This window comes from Lytechinus variegatus, chromosome 15 (genome assembly GCF_018143015.1).
Source record: "Lytechinus variegatus isolate NC3 chromosome 15, Lvar_3.0, whole genome shotgun sequence".
NCBI classification, from domain to species: Eukaryota; Metazoa; Echinodermata; class Echinoidea; order Temnopleuroida; family Toxopneustidae; genus Lytechinus; species Lytechinus variegatus.
This window is the reverse complement of record NC_054754.1, coordinates 8,885,536-8,910,898: the sequence shown is the minus strand read 5'-3', so window position 1 is coordinate 8,910,898 and position 25,363 is coordinate 8,885,536. Positions and strand designations below refer to the sequence as shown.

The following is a 25,363-nucleotide window of genomic DNA, read 5'->3' as shown; positions in this document are numbered from 1 at the left end:
TGTAAAATCCATCACGAATCGTGAAAGACCTCAGAGGTCTTTGGAAGTTTGTTGAAAGATCAAGTAAGTTTCATGGTCTTACAGCAGTCTTTCAGAGGTCTTGCTCTCTGTGGAATGGGGTTTAAACCCCATTCCACAGAGAGTAAGGGCCGGCCCTATACTGAATTTTTTGTCAACTCATAACCCATTCCTCCCTAAACATGTGTAATTGTCATGTCTAATTGTCTGCATTGAAAACATTTATTTAACTGATAGCATCATAGCATTTTTTCCTCATTCTTTCTTCCTTCTTTTTCCTAACACGCATTGAGACCTTTGTAAGGTGTAATGTGCTATACATTCTATCATTATTAATGTGATTCTTTCAAGAGGGGTCCTTATTACCAAATCGGCAAATACTGAAATATTCTACAATTCATGAAGTATTAATTCAATAATTTACTCTCTTGAAGTCTTCAACCGACTAAATTAAAGGACACTCGCAAATGCCGAAATTGACTGCACGGTACATATAATTTTATTTCTCCACACATTTCTCATTACAACAGTAGGTACATCTAATAGACATATCTGAACATAAATAATCATCATCGGATGCTTAGACCATTATTGCTTAGCTCATTTATAATATATAATAATAATAACTATACAAAATGCCAAAGTGTAGGATCTCTACAATGGGGTGCATCTATTTAAAACATTCAACTTATAATAAAAAGAATAACTACCTATCAACTGAGATTGTGAATAATATTCATATTCTTTCATTTGCCTCTAATAACTAATAAGGGCATATTCACGATGTCTCGATAAAACATAACAAATTCTAATGTTTATTCTTCAGTAAAATAGCAAATTGTTACATCTTCCCTCAGAATTTTATCACACAAAATAATCTGAGTGAGATGCTTTCAAAGATAACTAGGGTTTGAGTCCACTTTTATTCCATACTTCTATGGAATGCCATGATTCATCCTCCTTATTCAATTATTTCAGGGCATAGAGAATGTACCAAAATCTTTCTTAATCGATGAAATTTATGAATAACACTTGTATTGTCTTGTTTTTCCCCTCATTTCATTGCAAAATCTTTTTTTAAAGCTTTTCATTTGATGACTGAAATAATTTATAATCTGCGAAGTTGTTAACAAATGGCACTTCACAACGGTGCACACAAACTTTAACCTTAGTTAATGCTTGGGAACACCAACAAGTGTTTTTAAAAATTGTACTATGAAAGAACTAACAACAGAACAAACTGATAATTGTTTCCCTCCAAGATTGGACAACTATTGCAGTAATATCAAATATCTGTGAAATCTCTGTAATCAATTCATGTAATAAACTTAGTCATATTTGTTCACCGTTTTTCAATTCCATGTAAAACATGATTAAAATGCCATTTCTTATATTTGTAAATTTGTTGGCTGTAAAAAAACTTGTAATTCTAATCAATCAAATGTACATGTCTTTCTGAAATCCATATTGGAAGAGGAAGAGAAGAAAGGCATAGAGACAGAGGAGATGAGAGGGGAGTGAAGAGAAGAGAGAAAGACATAAAGAGAAGACGGAGTAAAGATTTAAGAAAGCAGTCCTACTTTGCACTCCTGGGTCCCGTAACACAAAGGTTAGCGATTCATTGTGCGCTTGATTTCCACGATGGACTGTGCATTGTGGTCCATGCAATCAATCCTGAAGATATTCTTCTACAATGATTGCTAGGCTTTGTGTATGAGACTCTGGAAGTTGTTCAAGTACTATTATTGATTTCATGCACTGTAATTAACTAATGATACCACATCATGACCATGCCATTTATCAAAGTTTCTGATAAAATGCATTGCAGCAAAAGAAAATAAAGTAAACATGTGTTTCTGTCATGAATATTGCAAATATATCACAACTTATGATGAATATGTAGAAAGATAAGACAAAAATATCTTCATGGTAAAAAAAATATTAAAGTGGTGTGACAATGCTTACAATTTCCCTCACTATTTTTGTCTTTCCTCATTGGATTACAAATATCCCCTTCACTATAAAATCCCCAAAGTTACAATTTCCAATACTAATTCCCTCTTCGGTCTCAAATTCTTTTTAAACAATACCTGTACAAATGTGAATGTACGAAACAAAAGAAAAAAAATGTGAGAAGCATTTTGTTTGGAATGACAAGAAGTTTGAAATACTATATGCAATAATGGTTGGATTTCAAATAATTGGTGAACAGAAAATGTCTATATTGCTCTACCGCATAAGGACTTGAAAATGAAAGCAATGGCCCTAAGACTGAAATAATGCAATTGCATCAGTACTAATTGAAATAATGATAAATAATAACTAATGTAATCACATATGGGGACAGACATGGACATCATTCAGATAGAATTCATATTCATATATAAGTTCATGTTCACTAGAAATTTGCACAAGTTGACAATATCGCACAAATATGAAAAAGGATCTTGATGGGGTAAGACAATAAGGGGTGTCACAGGGAGAGTGGGGGCAGGGAAGAGAGGAAAAAGAGGGATCGGAGAGAAGGTGGGAGAAGGATGGGAAGAAATGGATGAGGGAAGGGAAGAGATGGATGATGAAAATTGATAGGAAGAGCCAGATGAGGGAGAAATAAGAATGAAGGGTATGTTATGGATAGATGGCTAGGATTGGAGGGATGGGAGATGGATAAGGAGAGCCTGATGAGGGAGAGACAGAAGAATGAGGGAAGAGGGGGGGGGGAGAATGAGAGAGTAGATGGATGGGGGGGGAGGGAATGAGCGAAGGAGATTTGTGGAGAGAGGATGTATATAGGGCCGCAATCATATCACACGACAACTCAAAGGAAGAGCTAATGCTTTTATAAATATCCATTCCAACACTTAAAACACAATTCCTCCAATACCACTTAGCAATGAAACACATGATAAATATTTCATACATTTAAGGTAATCATCCCTCACTTAAACATCACAACGCAACATGCCTAAGAAACTTTGACATTTCAATCAAAGCAGATCATATCCTATTCATAGGCCTATATATATTTATATCACTACAGATATAAACTGCTAAATAGAGACAACAAACTTTTGGTTAAAAAAGTTACAAAATATAAACAAACACTAAAAGCATCATCCCCACATGAACTAAATAAGAGTGTGGACTTTGATCTGTTCATCACTGTAAAATTTTCCACATATGAACATTAAAGACACCATATAAAATCCCTGCAAACTGAATACTGATGATAGAGGATGATTCCAAGTTTGGTGTTAGTGTTGGGTGTTGGTGGCAATGACCATGCTGCCTGACCCAACACTGAATGTGAATTTACATACACAACAGTAACTCAACACCAAATTCTGTGCTTTATCTGGTGTATACATTGGACCAACACCAGCAAACACCAACACTTATCAACACCAAGCTTGAAATCACCCAATGTAAAATAGCGACGGACTATTGGATTCTGGGCACATTTCGTTTCGATTATAGACAATTCACAGACGCAATCATCTAAACACAAAGAGCTAGTCAAGAATGATTATAAAAGTGACATAAACCAATGATCTCAAAACTGTTGAAAATGAAAAAAATAAGAACAGGGCCCAGTCTTACAAAGAGTTACGATTGATCAATGTCACAATATTTTCTACAGGAAATTTGCAAAATATCCTTTGTAAACCAAGAGAAGCATACTGAATTTTTCAAAAAAATTATGAATGTATAGGTTTGAAATCACATCGTATCTGGAAAATATATTGAACAATTCATGCATGTCTACGTTGATGGCTTTCCATAGTTGTGGTTGATCGGATCAATCGCAGCTCTTTGGAAGATAGGGCACGGGGGTCTGTTTCACAGAGTTAAGCGATTGATTGTAAAGTTGATATTTATATGCTTGAATGCACACATTAATTAATGTCATCAAACATGAAAACCAGCCCTCTGATCAACCTTATGCAAGTCTTATGTCACACTTTGAAGAACAAAAAAAATAAATCAAATAAATGTCTAATTTCAATGCAGGCCTCTAAGTAATGATTTTCTATATTTACTGTGTTGGTTAACTACGACCAAATAGAGAAAAGGAAAACTATTTCATTACATTAAAAACCAGGCGAGTCCTGTAAACGTTGAATTCATAAAGAAGCCACACAAATATACCACAATGCCATTATTGAAATGGACTAACAAATTAGAAGTTCATACCTCAAAGTGTTTCCATTACAGTAACTAAAGCAATGAAATATCAATGTATACAATAACAAAAATCAATAATAGATATCGTAAATAAAATAGGAAAACATTCAATTGAAAGACAATGATTTTGTTTGTTACACAAATGCCTTTCATCCACAAATTCCCATGCCGTTGGAAACGAAGGTTACAAATTAATAATTGACAATCAATAATAGTTTATGTTCTCGGGCTATGCAAATCTAAAACAATCACTTCGTATTATGACAAGTTTTAAAAGGGGTCTTACAAATATTTGCACAATTACATGTATTTGTCATGTTTTTTTTACAGTCTCATGTGGGCGTTAAGTCATTGTTTAATCAATTGCTCAACTTTTCTCTTTTTCCAACCTGGTTAGAACGACATCTCAGATTTGCTTTCTACTTCAGAGCACAAATGAAATATAATCTGCAAATGAATTTTGCTGATTATTCATTCAAAACTATACAAATTTAATGACAAACTTCAAATGGACAATGGATCATCTCATATAGTCGATGGACTGTCTTTTGCCAATTCTCTTGGATAACCTTCAAGTCTTCTTTTTATCTAGGTCCCTCTTTTATAAAACGTTATAATTACAAATATGCAATAACAGTTAAAAGCTACTGAAATTCTTCAATCTGATTGGCCGATAGTAAATTTGTTATAGAAATTGTGCATTTGTTACTATAATAGTTCTTTATGAAATGTGACCCTGAACATACAACTTTAATCTATCAGGACCCTGTTTCAAAGAGACTTGCAATTATCGCTACTTAGATGATTTTGATTGGCTTCTGAGCCATGTTACCATGGTAATGACAAGTAAACATTGTAAGACTTCCGTGTAACAGCCCCTGAACGTTTTTACAGATTTAATACCCATATGAGGGTCATGATTTAATACAATCAGGCTTGCCTACATGAAATATGCGTACATTCTCCATTCCCTGGGGAATAACATTGGGGGGTGTGTCACAAAGAGCTAAGCGTGACTAAGAGTCATGCGTAGTTGCAGATGTGCACATTCAACATTAATCCCCAAAGGCATGCATCCTTTAAGCATGATTTGACCAACTCAGTGAAGCCTTTTATTACGTATAAAATGGAAATTTAAGTGTGACTTCAAGTTAAATCTGTGCGAAACACCCCCCTCTTCCTTCCTGGATGGAGAGAGGCACATGTAGTTTAATGCCTCGCAAAAAGGATCAATCTATATCCAACCACAATCCTTTCAATTTCCATTCACTGCCGCCCCTTTACCAACAACATTAACGCTGCCTTGAAAGTTTAAATGTTCTACAAAGATTGGGAAGGGCAATACACTATCACAACACAGACCAGTCACAGAGCTCCGATTGCCTCTATTACCAAAAAATTGTTCCCCTACTTCTAACACTTCTGTGTTGCCCTTACATGGCAACACCAAATTATTTCTTTTATATGTGATGTAACAACCAATAATAATCAGAGGGATAAAATATATCAAACTTTGGCAACAGCGATGTTAGACAGTCCATAACATATGACTTTTAGGAGCATACTGCACTAACAATCTTCAGGAATTTACACCGTATATGCACTAAAAAGATTTATAAAAAAAGAATTCACAGTATGCATTATAGGCTTCATATCATAATCAATCAAAATTTGCATCAAATAAAAGGGAATATATATATATACAGCTATAATATCATGGTGGATCATTTGGTAAACATATACTTCTTTCACAGATAATATACACTAGTCTATTAAAGTGAACAATGTATATTACATACATGTGCATATGAGTCTGTTGGGAGATGATACACACTTGGATTACCCCGAGATATCATTTATCACATTGGTATTCACATCCATTTTATTCTTTCTCATTTCATATCTCACACTTTAGGTATTCTTATCAGTGGTAAAATCAAGTATATTTCTATGAAATATGAAATGGTTACACAATATATGACTCCTCTGGTGTACTACAGGGAGCAGTGTTTTCACCAAGTATATTTTCTGAGAAGGGCGAAGAGGCATGGTCAAAATGGTCAAACAAAAAATAAAAGATGTCCTTCGGATCAATGTGAGCTTTCATTCATCCTTCACATAGTTCTCTGAAGCATGAGAAAAGCAGTATCAGAAACAAATTCTGGACGAGACCATTTTTGGACCTGACCACACAATGAATGATGGTACAATGATGGTAGACATGGTGCTATTACATCCAGCAAACTGGAAGGTTGTCAGCACCAGGAAGAAGTCATTCTCTGGCAGTTGCCATGGTAACAGTCAGAGACCAGTGCCTCTCGGCCATTTGTCAATCTCAAATTTTGACCACACCGACAGTTAGTGGCAGACAAATGGTCATGAAACATCTGCCAAGACAATGCGCATGATCTTGTGACGCTGTGATGAACTTGTGCTTGATTTTGCCTCTCGCAATATTTTCAGAATTTTTAGAGGAAGAAATGGTCCATGGTGGTCTTTAATGGCTCCATACAATGCTCTTCTTTGCCAGATGACTATGTCTAATGACACCAGACATGTTACTCTTATCTTAACAGGTCAGACATTGACCATAATACAGTAACTATCATCTTCTCCTTCATGACTAGTCTTGGACCTACCTGAACTTCTTGGCAGAGTTCACAGATGTTCTGTGCCGTTTCTGGAAGAGCTACTTCGCTGCGAATATATGGAATAAATGTATGACATACATGTAACCTTTGATGTTTTTTTCACAAAATGATCCTCAACTCTTCTCAATATGACCTTTGACATACTATTATATAATGCTATATTGTCCTAAAAAATATGACACACATCCTTGATAAGAGGACCACAGATCTGAGGAGTGACAGTAGAACCTAGTATGGTCTAGAAGGTACTGCGGGCCTATCTGGTATGGGAGGGCTGGGCCTTGTGGGAGCCTCAGGACGCCTGTAAGAAGAGAAGAAAGGGCAGATGTAAACATAAAAATATAAAATGAGAAGGAAAAAAAATCTTACAAATTATACTTTTACATGTATATTTGTGCTGATAATTCCACTATGAAATGTAAACATTTGTGATGGTTTTGTATTTGTTCCATGTAATTTGCTCCTGCGACAGTTGCTTCTACTAAAAATCCACACATTGTGCTAAACATGAACCTGAAATTCATACTTAACCCTAACCATAATCCTCACATTCATAACAACAACACCAGCAACAAGTGCTAATCTCATATCTTGAGAGAAATTAGGGAAGGAACAATGGTTGCAGGAGAAAATGTCATGTTACTTGCTCCTGTTGAAATGGATAAACTTTGAATTTGAATATGGAAGAAGATAAGAAAGAAGCTGGCCAGGATTCCTGCTGAAATCATCAGGTCTTAACACTTGTTGAGATGCCTAAGGATAAATGTTTCTTCACAAAGCCAAGGCTAAATACGGGTACAAGGACTAGACGTCAGAGGCCAAGGACAACATTCAGGTCAAGACCACATAAGCCTAGACCTCTGGCTACATGTTTCATAAAGGTGTTTGTAAGTTACACTTATACAAACAACTACTAACTCTTTCTTAGGAATTAAATCAACATATTAAACAAAAAGCTGGGCCCCATCTTACAAAGAGTTGCAGTTGATCCAATCAATCTCAACTATGGAAAGCCAGGAATATCAATATCTGACAATACATGTTTGTTCAATACATTTTCTAACTATTATGTATTCATACATCCATGTTTTGTTTTGTTTTATTCAGTGTGCTTCTTTTTGTTTACAAAGGACATCTTTTACATTTCTTGACAGTACTGGATTTCCACAGAATTACGATTGATAAGATCAATCGTAACTCTACGTAAGACAGGGCCCTGGTGTAAATAATTCACCATAAGAAAGGATCACCATTCATTCGTAAAGTCACTTGTAATTTTCCTTTAGGAAATACCTACCAGGAGCATGCACAGCTAAATCTTAGAACTCACCTTGGAATAGAAGGAGCTGGTCTATTTGGCATGTCTGGTCTACCTGGTATATTGGGCTGTCCTGGTCTGGATCCGCCTGCAGGTGGACCCGGTGCTGCATTGTTCCCGACAGGCCTACCCGGGTTAGGCCGTCGTGGCATGCCGCCCGACGATGGGGCTGGGGTCGCTCTATAAAGAACACAATGTACAAAGATATCATCAACCTTATCTCGTATGTCTGAATGTAGGCTATGCATCGGATAGAATAGCCACTTGGTTTGTAACCACTTTGCCTTATTCCGCTTGGTCTCATCCAACACAGTATAAGCCATCTACAACACATTGTCTTGTGTCTATTAACAAATTAGTCTAATTGCCATTTACATTGTCAATCCTACCATTCTGTCTCGCTTCCATTTAGGCTACACTCACTTGGTCTAATACCATTTTGTTTATACGGTAAGATGAACCATTTATGAATCCAAATGTTCATTTGACAAAGTACAACATTGTAGCCAAAGTGGAAATTCATCCACCTGTGCATTTTACTAAATGAGAATTAGACTAATGTGGTGTTGCAAGAAACCTTTGATCAATTGCAAATCTATTTTTGGTCCCTAAATCAATCATATGTCTTGTAGTTAATTACAAGTTAGTGATTGATTGCTAATCTTCTCCTTGAAACAAGAAATTTAATCTGATTTGCTACAGCTAACATTGGTCTATCAATTGCAAGATTTGAACAGAATATTTGCAATTGATCGCAAATGTTTTCTTGCAACACCCCGTAAGTGAGTATTGGACCAAGTGGAGTGCAGACCAAACTGGTTGTAGACCGAATTGGTAGTAGACTGAATGGGTTTAGCCTATGTGGTATTACATGTAGTCTTTATGTGAAATCAATCAAAGCTTGCAGACAAAGTGGATATAAAACTGCTTAGAAACACATTCTATACAGACTCTGTAGTAGACAAGTCATCTGCAGTATTCAATTTATTCATTCCTTTAGTACTTTGTGTCAAAATTGCTTTGGCAATCTATCTTTATCATGACTGCTAGAAATTACAATCAAAGTATGATTAGAAAGAGACAATATACAATGGAAAAAATAATGCATTATTCAGAGCAGTACAATGTGCCTTTCATGAACTATTTTAGGAGAGGTTAAAAAGGCAAATGAAAAATTTTCAGATCAAAAGCAACACTGAAAGCATGAAGAGCATTTCTACAACATTGTCTGATAATTTGCCAGATCTGGAAACTACCTTGGTTTTGATTGGCTTAGAAGCACAAGGGGTTCAAATGTTACCATGGTAACTGATGGATAATAAACAATGTCTTTACATGACACACTCCTGAAATGGGATGTTCATAAATGTACACAAGTAAACTGAAAATACATTTAAAAAGTATAAACATGTCTTGTAAGTGTACAAGATAATTACATTCATATGTGCAGAGGAGAAGAGAGAGAATGAGAAGTGAAGAAATAAATATCCCATTTCTAGAGTTTTGCGATACTTGTAGATTATCATGACCATATAATATTTTGTGGAGAGAATGGTGCAAACAGGTTTATGAAAACTAAGTAAACACTTGATGATCTGTTAAATCACTAATGGGCATTGCAAGAAACTTGTGATCAATTGCATGTCTATTTTCAGTGCCTAAATCAATCACATCTCTTTTAATTGATTGTAAATTTTGATTGAACTGCTTCTTGTATGAAGAAGTGTAATCTGATCTGGTACAGCTAAAATGGACCTATTAATTGTAAAATTGCAACAGAATATTTGTGATTGATTGCAAATATTTTCTTGCAACACCCCCTTAGACATCAAATCTAAAAAGTAATTCAAGTTTTACAAACAGAGAAATTCACACTTTCAAATCAAGAAGAAACAATGACTTGATGTACATGCACAATTCTTTTCTTTTGAACAAATGTTTACATCACAGAATAATGCAACAAAAGGCTCAGATGAATGACGTCACTTTATTATTCAATGCTACATAAAAGGTGTTTGAAAAGAGAAATCTGACATGATGATCAGTGATAATATGTATTTTAAGTTCATTAAAAAAATATGCATATATTTTTCTTATTATTCTACAAGGAATGAACTTTTCCCTGGCTTTCACCCCCAAAAGTATTTTTTATTTAGTGGACAAAGTGGTTTGAGTGCATTTGAAAGAAGTTACCCTTACATTTAAAGTTAAAGCAGAAAAAAAAACACTGATTTTCTTGAGATAATATCCTGGAATAACTTCATTGAAAAGAATTGCATTAAGGTTTTCCTTAATCAATACGATTGCCAGTATGTATAATTTCCAGTCAAATTAATTATGATAATATGATAAACAGGGTGTATATAATGTAGGTCATTCTTATTTCTAGCATCTACAAACTTGTAACTTTCTGAAAGAATGACGAAAATATTACTTTCTAATGTTAACAAGCTATTCAAACCAATACAAATTATGAGATAACAGCAGAACACAGCAAACTGGAGTGAGCACTTTATGAAACAATGAATCAGTGGTTTTAACAGACTATTTGTTATAAGCTAATAAATCCTTGCGTATGATTGGCTAACAGCAAATTTGTCAGTGAAAATCACAACTATTGGCTCATAAAACACTCACCAGGTTGAGAATTATGAAGATTATATGAAAACAACATTACAGATACTGTGATAAATATGAAGCTACATGTATGTAGGTTGTAAGATAAGATTGTGTTAATTGGTGACTTCAAGATTGTATTAGTATTTTCAGAGTGAAATTTATAGTAGGAAATTCAAGATTATGTGAAAGATAAGCATACATATAGGATACCAGAAAAATTCAAGCATAAAACGTCACATTCACCCCAAATTCCAGTCGATTTGAGGAAAAAGGGACATAATATCAAAAAAGTGTAATACTAATGCTAAAATCTTTATGAAATCTAAATTAGACGTAACATAAAAACTTTCCTGTATTTGAAGTCAATCATTTATTTTTCATAATGGGGTATAAATTCCTCCCCTCTACCCCACCTCAATATCTGTATGTCTGCACCCCCCCCCCCCCCTCTGTCCCTCTCTGTCTGCAAGTCTGTCTTTCTGCCCCCCCCCCCCCCCTCCTCAATCTATCTGGAGATGGATAGTTACAGATTATTAAAGATCGAGTCAAAAAACAAAAACACTTAAACCATACTTGAATTCACAACCAGTGCTACAATCTTCAAAGCATGTGATGAAAAATACATGTGCATATATGTGAAAGGGTGATAGATAAGAAACACACAAATACAAATCTATCTAGTTTACCTTTTTGATGGGATAGGTACACTGGGACTGGGGTAAAAAACAGGCATAAAAAAGGACAACAGAAAATAAGAACAAAATCATAATCAAAGGGAAAAGGTTTAAAAACAACACATTAACATTCATACTCGTTATTAAAAGCATGCAATTGATTGATTTGAGTTGATAGTTTGTTCCAGTTGCAACTATATGCTCAAGTTGAAAAAGGAACAGTGAGAATATATTCCAGCAAAAATTGTCTCTAGTATATTTTAGTGCAAAATATAACAAGTGCTATGTGTTTGTGTAATCAATCAAAAAGAATTAAACCTAATACTTGTAATCATAATGATATGCATGCCATTGCAAAAGAAGTGCAGATATAATGTCACATAGACAACAGTGATAAAATACGCAAATTGCTTTTTTTAATGCATTATAACACAAATAGGCCCTCAGCATGGTACCAAAGCGTGATGCCATCAATTTCTTTGTTCTGTTTTGTTTTGTTTTTGCTTTGGCATTTTTCTCACCATATTTTGGTAAGGCAGGATGACAAACTTCCACACACCAAATATGACATGACCCCGTTTTGGAGTGACTTAAGGTATGGGGCCAAGTGATAGCCTAGTAGGCCCCAATCCCCATGAAGCAAGCCATTTTGCACTGATTTCAATGGGCTAATGTACATATTCATAAGGAAATATCTATGGTCCCCATGAAGCGATTCCCAACCAAATGTGGATTGTAGGTGAGGTGCCGTGGCCGAGTGGTCTAAGGCGCCTGGCTATACATGGAAAGTCCGGGGTTCGATCCCCGGCTGCGGCACTTATGCCCGTGAGCAAAGCATTTAATCAACAATGCCCTTTTATATTGCTTTCAAATAAATGAAAATGCTATATGCATTATTGGTAACTAGGTGTGCACTTGTTTTAAAAAAAAAAAAAAAAAAAATGTGGATTGTAGATGGTTTTCATCATGCTCCAATGAGATATGACAACAAAAACACTGAAAGGTACAAAACCATCGTGTGACGTCATTATTTCGGCACTGTATAAGGCGTGAACCTGCCTAAAAAGGCATGAAAAATTAGTACAATTCCACCTTATCGAGATTTGCAAAGTTAGTGTGCTAAGGATTTTCTCTTGTGCAGCTGTTTTAACTAAAATGAAACCATCTACATGCCTGATATTATAGAGTCCTATTATCTATTGATAAGTACAATCAGCTTAAAATACATGAAGGGGCGTTAAACTAGCATTAATTGGCTCACTTCAAAAATGCTCTCAAATTATTATGGTTTGAGCAGTTTGTGAAAGCAAAGTAGAGAGAAAGGGGTGTTGGACTTATAAAATGGTTGGTTATATTATGGAATTACTCATCTTTTAGGTTGTATTTCAGACACCTAAATCAAACAGATTTGACTTTATTCACTTGAGCACCCCTTAAATATATAAGTGATTTGATCTCTTAATGAATAATACGACTCACTGTTTATTTGCCCAATGATTTTTACAAAGCAAACCATTAATACACCTGACCATCATGACTTATAGGTATGCTTCCAAAATGATGGACCTGATCTTTCACAAATACTCTGTTTTCGCAAAAGTTTGTGTCACCAAATAACATTATGACCAAGACAAAGACACCCAACTGTTTGAAGTAAGCCACACCAATAAACTTGCGATGCAGTGCATATCGTATATTACTATCATCCTGGTGCAATGTAAGTACATGCTTATTATGCTCATGTGGAGAGGAAAGTATAAGTTGAAGATAAATGCTACCTATGTGCCGAATACTTTTAAAATATGTACAATGGGTCAGTTAAAATACACATACAGGTGGGTGTTTCATAAAGCTGTTCGTAAGTTACGAGCGACTTTAAGAACGACTGGTGATCATTTCTTGTGGTAAGTGATACAGTGTATGCACCAAAATGTTCATTGACAATGGTTTAGCGTGTAAGAAAGGTTGAACAGTTGTTCTTAAATCCCTCTCAACTTACGAACAGCTTTATGAAACGGCCCCAAGGTATATAAAAAGGTGCGAATGGCAATATAACAAGGCCCATGCATCATCATGCAATCGAGACATTGTCAAATGAAACGTTGAAGACATTTGTTTAAAAATTATATTTTTTTTGTATTTGATGATTGCAATATCATGTATTTTTTCAATCCACTCTATTTTCAGAATTTTAAACATAATTCGGTGACTGTTATTATGCAGCACCTGTTCAATTAGTTCTTACTCTGAAACAGGGGGAGGCGGGGGGGGCTTGGGGGGGTAAGTGAAAAATCAGTGTAATGGAATTAAAAGGGGAGAATGTCAGGAAAAGGTAAAAAGATGGATGTGTGAGGTGGAAGAAGGGGGAGTGTAAATTACACTAAGCATAGGAATGGTATGAAGGAAAGAGAAAAGGAAACGAAAAGTGGAGAAAAGAAAGAGGGAAAGGGTAGATGAAGTGGAAGGGGGAAGAGGGGGGACATAAATTATACCGTACTAAACATGGGAAATGAATGAAGGTAAGAGAAGAGGAAAAAGAAATTGGGAAGAGGGGAAAGGGTTGATGAAGGTGAAGGGAAAAGAGGGGAGGGGCGTATATTATAATAAATGTGGAATGGGATGAAGGAAAGGAAATAGGAAAAGAAAAAGGAGAGAAGAAAGGGGGAAGAGGGGAAAGGGTTGAAGTGGACAAGGAAATAGATGGAGGGGAAAATAAACCAAACAAGTGTACTGGGATTTCCAGCCATATAAGGTGTACTGGTCTCCCTGCACATTCCTGATAAGTTATATCAAGAGGAGAGATCTGCGGGCCACAGTGATTCAGTTTGCTGTTCGCCTCCCAGGCACAGGTAACAGCAAAATAATAAACAACAACAATTTCTACTTTGCCATCTTTAAAATCATCACTAATATCGACATTGTTTTGGACAGGTACATACCCATTGAATGGTTTGATGAGGTCATCATTTTGGACCGGAGGAGGTAATGGCGTTGATTTGGTGGACATGTTGATATCTCCTATGATACGTAGAGCCTCTTTGGTAGCTTGGTACATCCGAAGCATCTCATCCCGACGCTGCGCTTCATCTGCACTCTCCTCCATCAATGATGCCTTATAAGGAGACAAGATCATTTTATTGGTCAATGGTTGCATGCATATCATAACAATTCTGTTTTCTATATCTTTCAAATATGATTTAGAAAATACATAACAAAAACTGTACATAAACATTTAGAATAACTATCAGCACTATACACCTCTTCAAATTCAGATTTTATAAGTATGATAATTGTCTGCTGGTGAATGTTTGTACCCGTTTAATTAAATTCACCCCCCTCCCAAATACTTAATTTTGTGATTTCAAAATGTACCATTTCCTTAACCAGTATGCAGTATACTGTTAATTTTCATTTCAATTTCAGTTTTCAAGAACATGTATGTTGTCATTGTCAAAAACCAAAGCTTAGAGCTATTTGCCTGTTGTCGTAGCAAAAATTGATTTCATAAGCAAGTCTTCCAGATCAAGGTTTATTGTCACCATATCTAGATTGTAGATCTAAATCTGGGCCCCATCTTACAAAGAGTTACGATCGATCCAATCGATCGTAACTCTATGGAAATCCAACAGAGTCATAATTTTTTTCTACAGGAAATGTGCACAATGTCCTTTGTAAACAAAGAGAAGCACAGTGAAATTTCAAGAAAGCAGTGAATGCATGAATATACATCAAAGCTAGATAACATATTCAACAAACATGCATAACAGATGTTGACGTTGCTGGCCGTCCATAGTTGCGATTGGTTGGATCAATCGCAACTCTTTGTAAGATGGGGCCCAGATCTGAGCTCCGTCTTACAAGGAGATATGAATCATCCAATCAACCACACCTATGGAAAGCCAGCAACCCCAACATACAAAATGCATATGTATGTTCAAAGCTTTCTATAAATACAATGTACATTCATGCATGCGTCATAAATGTCTTGACAATTCAGTGTGCTCCTCTTTATCCACAAAGAAATATTGTGCCAATTTTCTGTAAAAAGAATTATGACGTTGATGGATTTTCATAGTTGAGGTTGATCAGATCAATCAGGGGCCTGTTGCATAAAACTTTTTATCTCAGAAAACTCAGGTTGTTTTTACCAGAGTTTTTGCCCTGTATTAAAGCCAATAGCAGATATCAGACTAACCTTAGTTTTCAGTTTTTACCAGAGTTTTCTCAGGTAAAAAGTTTTATGCAACAGGCCCCAGAACTCTTTATGAGATGGGACCCTGGTATATTGTACAGAAACCTAACTCTGTGAATTCATGAATGCTCTGAGAAGTGACCATACTGAAGATCACCAACATGGACAAACACATGTGGGGCAGTGTAGTGTTGCTTTGAAAAAGACCCAGCATCTGGCTGGAATACCGTTATTGCTTTGTCGATTTCTCAGCAATTGTGCATTTTCTCCCAGAATCATTGGAACATATCTTCTTCTCACACATGTAAAAACTTTGGTGGTCATTTTGTTAGATTCAGTTCAATTTCATTTTTAGATAGATACAACAACTGGCATTCATCTCTAAATTCAACCTCTGTCTTTAAAGCTAAATCTTTACCTGATCTCCTGTTGAATATAAATGAGCCAACATCTCAGACAGAATGAAATCCTTGGTCTGATGAAGATAAAAAAGATATAACAAAATGATTATAATTTACAATATACATGTTCTTGTTTATAAGAAGGAAATCAATAAAAATGGCAGAAAATGAGAGAAAATTGGAAGAAAACGTAAAGTATTTGATTATATTTTGTAGGACTATGGAATGGAATTGCCCATTTTCAAATAAGAAACATAAGAACAGTATAAAAAAATGAAAGATGTATCTAGATGTACATATTTTACAATTTCCCCTGAAAGAATGTCATCTTTGCATGCAACCATATCGCTTTCTACATTACAAGGTCTAAGGTTCTGTTTGCCATTAATTCTCATGTGCAAGTCTCTACAAGCGGATCTTATCTCCAAACCCTAATTATGAACAACCTGAAATCTTGGATCTGTTCAAAAACAATTAAAAAACAACTCGAGACCAAAGCTCAAAACTCGAATTATACCAAGACTGAACTCTACTTGTAATTCGGCTCTTAAATCATGAGAATGGAACCAGAACTTTGCTGATATAGGAGTCAGTGGACAATTATCAAAACACTTTACAAGTGGATCTAAGCCAGTCCTTCATATTTATAATTTCATGGAGCTCAATAAATTGCTCTCCTCATGTTTTCAAGGAGCTCAGTTGAGCTCCTAAGAATCGCTTCCCTTGAGGAGCTCAAAATTTCATATCAATTTAGATTTGATACAATACATGTATGCTAAATTGTAGATTTTTCTTAAAATTGTAAATGCAATTTACTAAACTGTATTTATACCCCAACTGAAATCTACTTGCCACTTACAAGGTTAATCATGAGAGCCATAATAAATAAATTGATTTGAATGGAATAAATGTTTTTGGTACCAGGTCTTGGATCTGTTTGTTGATTTAGGAGTACATGGACAGTCCCAAACACACAAGTTATCCATAGCTCAGAACCCTACTTATACCACAACTGAAATCTACTTGTCACATCGTTAATCATGAGAGCCATACATGTCTTTGGTACCAGGTCTCGGATCTATTTGCTGACGATGCTCATATAGGAGTTGACTGGATTCCTGATTGTTTTTACAACTCTACAAGTTGAGCTCTAAACCCTAATCATACCCCAACAGAACTCTTCTCTTCTTATCACTTACATCATTAATCATGAGAGCCAAACATGTCTTTGGCACCAGGTCTTGGATCTGGTTGCTAATGACACTCTTATAGGAGTCGACTGATTGTACTTCTGCAAGTGGATCTAAGCCCTCAACCGTAATCATACCCCAACAGCAGAGATGCCAACTTTTGGAAATCAGAATTAGGGAGGATTTGCAACCGCCACCAAATTATGTGCGCGTAGCGCAGATCTCGAGCGCGGAGCGCTCGACCCTTGCGGCCGGGGTCCAGGGCCCGCCTTAGGGCCCTGGAAGCTCTGGGTTTCTAGATGCTCTCTGGTGCAATCTGACCCTTATTTTGGGGCATTTCACATGTTTTGAAATAAACATTGTTCCCACTTTTTTAACATAAAAAATATCAAATATGCATTTTTACATGTAAAAAAAATGAGGGGACAAAAGTCAAAAGAAGTACCTGTTCAACAATAATAATAAGGAGGAATTATCACTATCGGCTATAGGCAGGTTATGTTCCACTATAAATCCAGTAAAGAAAAGCTCAGCGCTGCTCCCTTGCTTGGTGAAATAAAGACAACAGGGTACTAGTGTAGCTCGAAGATCTTGTCTTTGCAATGTCTGTAGGCCTATGCCGTTTGCTCCCTAACGTTTCGTGCTTCCGAATTATCATCACGACCTCCCTGCTCAACTGAAATGTCCACACTGCAAATTGCGCAAAATGCATGGTAAATTCCTCTTTCCGACTTCCGAACATACAGGTACTGGAGACTGCATTCAGTCTTATACTTCTGAGACCATTTCTTGGTCTTCTTTTGTTGATTTTCCACCATTTCGTGTCAATATCAACCCATCAATACGCCGAAATCACACACCGATATTCCACCGCACGACTCGACAAATCCAGTGGCCGCGAGCGCACACGCCTCGCAAAGCTAGCCGGGCCTACCGGCCTGGTGCACAGTGGATTCCCGTTGGGCATATCACATGCACCAGCTTTTCGCTGCTCCTTATTTGTCTACCCTTCACACATAATTTAGTAGCAGCGAACGTAATGGAGTTAATACATGCTAAAGTTAGCAGACGATACATGTACTTCCAATCCAATTTGATCAATGCAAAAAAATTGTAATTTCGGGAGGATAAGGATGGTAATCGTAAGGGCGGGAGTTGGGATGAATTTTCGGGAGCCTCCCGATGAAATCGGGAGGGTTGGCATCTCTGCAACAGATATCTACTTGTAAAGTAAATTGTTATTCATAAGAACCATCTCTTCGGTACTAGGTCTTGGTTCTGTTTGCTGATTTATGAGTCAATGGAAAATTTATCAAAAACTCTACAAGTTGACCAAAGCCCAACCTTATCATGCCCAAATAACAATTTTGAGTAACTTACATCGTTAATCATGAGAGCCATACATGTCTTTGGTACCAGGTCTCGGATCTGTTTGCTGATGATGCTCATATAGGAGTCGACTAGATTTCTGATTGTTTCCACTTGTCTCTCTAGTTGAGGATCCATCGATACAGCGCTATCACCGGCCTTCTGGTAAAAATTGAATGACAATGAGACTGTTAGGGTATCTTGTTTATTCTTTTACAGTCAGGGTAACCCAGTTGTTTAATTTAACTGTAGGGCAATTCCAGAAAATATCTACGTCCGACCCCCCTATGTGGGACCTTCATGAAATTATCTGTCTCTGATTTCTTGTTCTTTTGAGTCTGCAATGTTCTTACATGACCATGACAGTCAGTTCATGATGTGAGAAAAATGGGGGTCGGACGTACAATAAAGGGTGATCATTTTTTGGTGTGTGTACTGTAAACAGATTAAATTACATGTATAATCATCTTAGATTGTGAGGCATAAAGGCACAAACCATTTTGCTGCCAGGAATTTTTTCTGAGAGGACACTTTTGGACAGAAATTGGTCGGTCAACTTTGGAAAGTGACTTATCTGAAAAAATAAGTGGATGTGGGTAAAGTGAGCTTTTCAAGTTTGTTGCATTTAGACAATTGTTCTTATGAACAAAAACATTATCACTCCAGTGATGTCAAAGCACACGTAATTTTAATTACAAGAAATTTATAGACCTCTTAAAAATGATTGTCATCATGTCAAATGCTTGTTAAGATTTTTCAATGTTTAAAAATAAATCCATACATAGGAGAAATTTACCAACCATTGAAATATATTTGGAACTTTTAGTTACGATTTTACAAAGTGTAAAATTAAATCAAAAAATAGGAGAAGTTTGCCTACCATTGAAAAGATTCACATCTTGGTTATGTTTCATCAATGTTGAAAATAATTCCATATTTTTACCACTCTCAAGTATGGAAATGAGATATCTAAAATCTTAAAATGTTTGGCAATAACTTAAACAGACCTGATCCTCCTCTTCATCACTGTCTTTGGTTCTTTCAGGATAGACTCCAGCTCTAAGGAACGATGCTTTCCAACTATCTACCTCTTCTGACGTCTGACAGGACAGCTCCAGGGTCTTGTGGTCCTTGTAGATATTACGACTGCAAGGATAGGAATTACAATTATTGTATTGTCTTCAATGTCTTGACTTGTTGTGTCTTTATGTTGATACCCACGATAACAGTATTGATTATGACAGTTGGAGATTGAAGTGACCAGTGACAGGTGCAATACACCAAGTGAACGCCCTTGTATTTTACCAATAGTGCAGTGGTTTTAATATGCATGGGCTGTGACTCTCCGCACCGGCCGCACAGAAAAGTTGCTAGCGCTGATAAAGCACTTACAGACTGGGGCTCCTGTTACAACCAGTAATGTCACAAAGATGCTTGATGCCACAACAATGCATTATTTACACCTTGGATCAACATTTGACATCACAATCTGAAAGATGTTACTGGGTCTTCTTTAAGTGCAAAGTTTAGGCTAACAACTTTTCCGTATGACCAAGAGACCAGCATCCTTTCTGATGGATGTAGTGTATCTGAACTGCATTCACAGTTCTGAACTTTACTGCTACTGCTGCTGCTGCTGCTACTTCTACTACTGTTACTACTACTACTACTACTACTACTACTACTACTACTACTACTACTACTACTCAATAGCTACTGCTACTACTGCTGCTGCTGCTGCTACTGCTGCTGCTGCTGCTGCTACTGCTACTACTACTACTACTACTACTGCTGCTGCTGCTGCTGCTGCTGCTACTACTGCTACTGCAGCTACAGCTACTACTACTACTAGTATTCATAATATAATAATATTAGTATTGCTACATAATGACGTACTACACTACATTACCACTACAATTTCTATGACTATAAATTTTCCTGTTTATTTCTTTCAGTGCATTCTGCACAATTTAATATAAAATTTATTATTTAAACTCCTGTTAATACACAACTGACTGAAATACAAATTCCACTCTTTTAATTCTAACTACCAATATACATACCACTCAAAATTCAAGATTAGAATATCCTTGAACATTATTTCAGGCTTTGAAAATATCAAGATTCTCCCTATATTTAGCATACGGTAATTGTAAGGAAACTGAAGGTAGCAGATCAATCATATAACCTTTGAAATTAGGAAATGATCAAGGTTACATTGCATATCCTGTCGAGTTACTCAAGACTAGAACTGACATACATTTCCTATGAATGCTATGCTGTTTACTACATTGGAGTGGGGTATGTTTGTTTCTCTAAGCGGTGAGAAACGATACCTGCTTAAAAGTGTTCTCTTTGAGGGAAACATTATAATAACTATAAATAAAAAATACTTCCTATTTCCAATAAAAATGATACAGAGTAACCCCTGCCAGAAGGCAATAGAATGGGGGAGGGGACACAGAAACAGATCAGGATTACATGTATCCCCCCCATCCCCCACTTGACTGATAGAGGGAGGATGGCAACAGTACCCCCCCTCCCCTCCCCATATTTCCTTTGCTGTTGATAGAAATCTCTGACAGGTCACTGATGATGTAATCTACAAAATTGAACAGTAAATTCGAAATAAATTTAAACAATTTTTATGAGTACATATGAAGTTTCTTACTTTTGATTCTCAGGATTGAAGAGAGAAAATGCATGTTTCCTTGACATAAATCCAGCTTCTCCATCCCTCAGCTTCAAGCCATCAAGATTCATCATGTACTTGTTTTCCTTTTCCTATGGATATAAAGAAAACAAGTCATATTATCAATCACAATTATTTTGATCCAAAGAAAAAAGACGGAGCTATTATTTTATTAGTAGATAAAGGTACATGTATAAGGTGTTCATCAAATCATGATCAATGTTAGGAGTGAGTGAACTATGCAGTGTCAAAGCGTCAGCACTCAGTATTTCCTTATGTATTTAAACTAAGCATGCCTGTATCGTAAATAAATGCATATTTCTACCAAAAAAGGCTATTTATGTGACAAATAGTAGATATCATATTCCTCTAAATTATGATAATAATTCTGATTTAGCAGTGAAACAACCCGAAATTTACATCTACATGATGGGCCCCGCGAAAATTTTTGTTCGGACTTGCCTCTTCATCTTTGTACCATCCTAGAGATTCGGCAGTGAGAACGAACCAGTAATCTTTAGCTCCTCCCTTCATGAAACTGATGTTATGCAGATTCATCCAGCCTTTCCTAATCACCTGATCAAAATAAAACACAGTATTCATTAATTATTCATAAATCATTCATTATTCAATTATTCTTAATCATTCATCAATTATCAATTATTTATTAATCATTCATTACCGGTATTCATTTATCATTCATTATTCACCATTCATTATTTATCATTCGTTATTCATGAATTATTCATTAATCATTCATTATTTATTAATCATTCATTATTCACCATTCATTATTCATTAGCCATTTATTATTCATTCATTAATCATTCATTGAATAATTCATGAGTATGCTCATACCAGAATTTGATACCACACTAGACATAAATTCTTTTTAAACCTATATGAATTGCATGTGCCTTTTGTGAAGTACAGTGTACGCGATTGATCATAAAATAATTTCCGCCAACAAAACACAGCTCTACTTATATTTTATTGATTTGAGATAGGTATTGAGAAATGCTTTTATGATTGGATTTCTACTTTTGAATGAATATTGCATGTCCCTTTTTACATTTATTTAAATAAAATCTTGAAATGGTATTTTGCTACAATGGGGTTCACAATATGAAATGATCTATCAGACAGTAACATTTATTCAGCTAATTTAAAGACAGAATTTAAAATACTTGTTCAATTACAGAAGTATGTAGAGAAATTTGCAAAACTAACTATGGAACTATGAAATTCATGGAGTTAAATTTTTACTTCTCATAAATGTTTGCTCAGGGTCCTATAAAAATGAGTAGCATGGAATTTCAATTTAGATACATGTATAACATGAAAACTAACATGAGTCCATTAAAACAATTGATTTTTTTTTTATTTTGAAAAACTCTTATTCTTATAAATATTGTAATGAATTTGGGGTAGATTTAAATTTATTTGTCCCAATCATAGAAAAAAATCACACATAGATAAAATTACAGAATGTCATAAGTATATCTTTGTCATTTTTGTCCGCCTATTTTTGTTACCATTTATAAATACAAAAAATAGATTTAAAAAAAGGTCAAAATGTGACCCCTACATGACATGCATATTAGTGTACATGCACATGCAATTACATGTAACTACTCAAGGCTCTTCCTTTCAAATCAAATATATTTTCTAAAATGATTGATTTGTCAAGAGAAATTTACTACATTTCTAAATTTCATCAATTTTTATTTTAACAACTACATTATGGGATCACATGAGCTACTTTTAACAGATACACGTACCTCCAAATTTATGTGTATTCCAATTTTATAACTTTCTAAATTAATTATAGTAGAATGCGGCTGTTCTCTGCATTACAGTTTAAATACCGGTACATGTTTTCTCGAATGGGAAATGAGTAATAGTCACATCCAACCAAATCTGGCACCAGTTTTTCTGGAATTGAATATTTTTCTAAGCCCACAACCCTATCAATAATATCAATATCACTTCTATTCTGCAGGTTTGGACAATGGTGTTATCTTATAAACCTAAAGCTATACTTTTTGGGAAATACTGTCAAACCAGTCTATTTAAGGTCATGGCCGACATAGGGAAACACAAAAATGGCCACTGACTAGAGACAGGTGGGCTTTACAGACGGGTTCTACAACACATTCCTTTCGAATGGGATATACATGTAATTTTGGTGGCCGCTAAAGCCATATAAGGTGGCCATTAATAGTCAGGTTTAACTGTGTGTATATTGATTAATGAACACTAATCTAGTAAGGACTTTTGTCAAAGTCTGTGCCACTTATTTTTTTTAAAGCAGGAATCCTCCTACAAAGTGTAGGATTCCTGCCGCTTGCAGCTTTCCAGCAGTCCTCATTATTTTGACAATGGTGACTCTCATGATTTGTAATAAAAGCACCTTGCATGCTTCCAGTAAAAAAAGACATGCCACAGACTTTTGACAAGTTGCCTAAATAGCCATTTATTTTTCTGATATGCACTGTCTTAACTTAACCCGAATATCCTGTGGCTATTCATGCTATACATGTATACACTGCAAAAATACTGTTCAAGATATAAGCATGTTGTTTAAAGGTCAAGTCCACCTCAGAAAAATGTTGATTTGAATCAATAGAGAAAAATCAGACAAGCACAATGCTGAAAATTTCATCAAAATCGGATGTGAAATAAGAAAGTTATGACATTTCAAAGTTTCGCTTATTTTTAACAAAATAGTTATATGAACGAGCCAGTTACATCCAAATGAGATAGTCGATGATGTCACTCACTCACTATTTCTTTTGTTTTTTTATTGTTTTAATTATACAATATTTCAATATTTACAAATTTGATGATTAGGACCTCCTTGCCTGAAGCACAAAATGTTAAAATAATGGAATTCCACATGTTCAGGGAGGAATGAAACTTCATTTCACATGACAATGACAAGAAAATACAATATTTCATATAATAAAATACAAAAGAAATAGTAGGTGAGTGATGTCATCGACTCTCTCATTTGGATGTAACTGGCTCGTTCATATAACTATTTTGTTATAAATAAGCGAAACTTTGAAATGTGTTAACTTTCTTATTTCACATCTGATTTTGATGAAATTTTCAGTGTTATGCATGTTGAATTTTTCTCTTTTTATCCAAATCAAGTTTTTGTTGGAGTGGACAAATACTGTTTACTTTTAAACAAGCTACTTAACCATTTAAACAGGTTTAATATTTTAAACAACTTGCTTAAACAATAGCTGTTCGAGTGATGAGTTTTATAAAGGAACGTGCTTAAAATCTTAAACAGCATTTTGAGAGCATAGAGGCCATGTGCACTATGTAACATCAACAGGCACATTCAAGTTATGTGCAGGGATAACATGCAGGGATGTGACTGCCTGGGTCAAAGGTTAACAAAATCAGAAAAGAATTAATGGCAGATTTTTACGATCGATCATACTTAATGATAAATGCAATCAATCACAGAAATCCACCCCCCCAAAAAAAAAATTAATTGCTATCAAAGGCTTTACGATACATAGGAATACACTGTATCTCCTTTTTAATTAACCTCAGATATATAACATGTGCATTACATTTTAGTTACTAACATTATTTTTGTATAGAATAGTTGTTTAGATGTACATTATTAATTTTCTTATCAAACCAAATTGAAATTGTTTTTATTACACAAAACTGTGAGAAAGTGAAATGAGCAATTCAACTCTAAATTCACTGCATAACAGAAAAGCTGGCTCAATTTTACTGCTTTCATTATTTGTTAGGTAGATATACCTGTATGTACATTAAAAGAATTTCATTTTCATCTTCCTTATTTTCCTAACTCCCTACTCCTTACAATGTATGTATAGAATTCTTGCATTCCTCATTCCTTTCAAATTCTTGATTTCATTTGGAAACCTTCAATTAATCTGATTTTCTTATTCTTTTTAAATACCCTTTCATTCACTTATTCTATTCAATTTTATGTATCTTCAAACATGTTCATTAATATAGTTATATTGTGACTTCATTTTTAAGTCATATGCCCCAAAAGT

The 25,363-nt window shown here is 35.3% G+C and overlaps 1 protein-coding gene across 5 annotated transcripts in view; it reads right to left on the bottom strand.

Moving 5' to 3' along the window:
* Positions 1-4,588: 4,588 nt before the first annotated feature.
* The window catches only part of LOC445810 (dynamin), a 47,617-nt gene continuing 26,842 nt past the window's right edge, over positions 4,589-25,363 (bottom strand). For 2 of the 5 annotated variants that reach the window (XM_041625302.1, XM_041625299.1), the window contains exons 12-20: positions 21,771-21,884; positions 21,288-21,400; positions 19,624-19,762; positions 18,629-18,775; positions 16,076-16,132; positions 14,405-14,577; positions 11,478-11,504; positions 8,185-8,352; positions 4,589-7,155 (exon numbers count right to left, since the gene is read on the bottom strand). In XM_041625302.1, coding sequence (XP_041481236.1) covers positions 7,083-7,155; positions 8,185-8,352; positions 11,478-11,504; positions 14,405-14,577; positions 16,076-16,132; positions 18,629-18,775; positions 19,624-19,762; positions 21,288-21,400; positions 21,771-21,884 — 1,011 coding nt within the window. In that variant the 3' untranslated portion in view covers positions 4,589-7,082. Of the gene's footprint in view, positions 7,156-8,184; positions 8,353-11,477; positions 11,505-14,404; positions 14,578-16,075; positions 16,133-18,628; positions 18,779-19,623; positions 19,763-21,287; positions 21,401-21,770; positions 21,885-25,363 lie in introns of all 5 variants that reach the window. The other 3 variants (XM_041625300.1, XM_041625298.1, XM_041625303.1) reach the window with 2 other exon arrangements.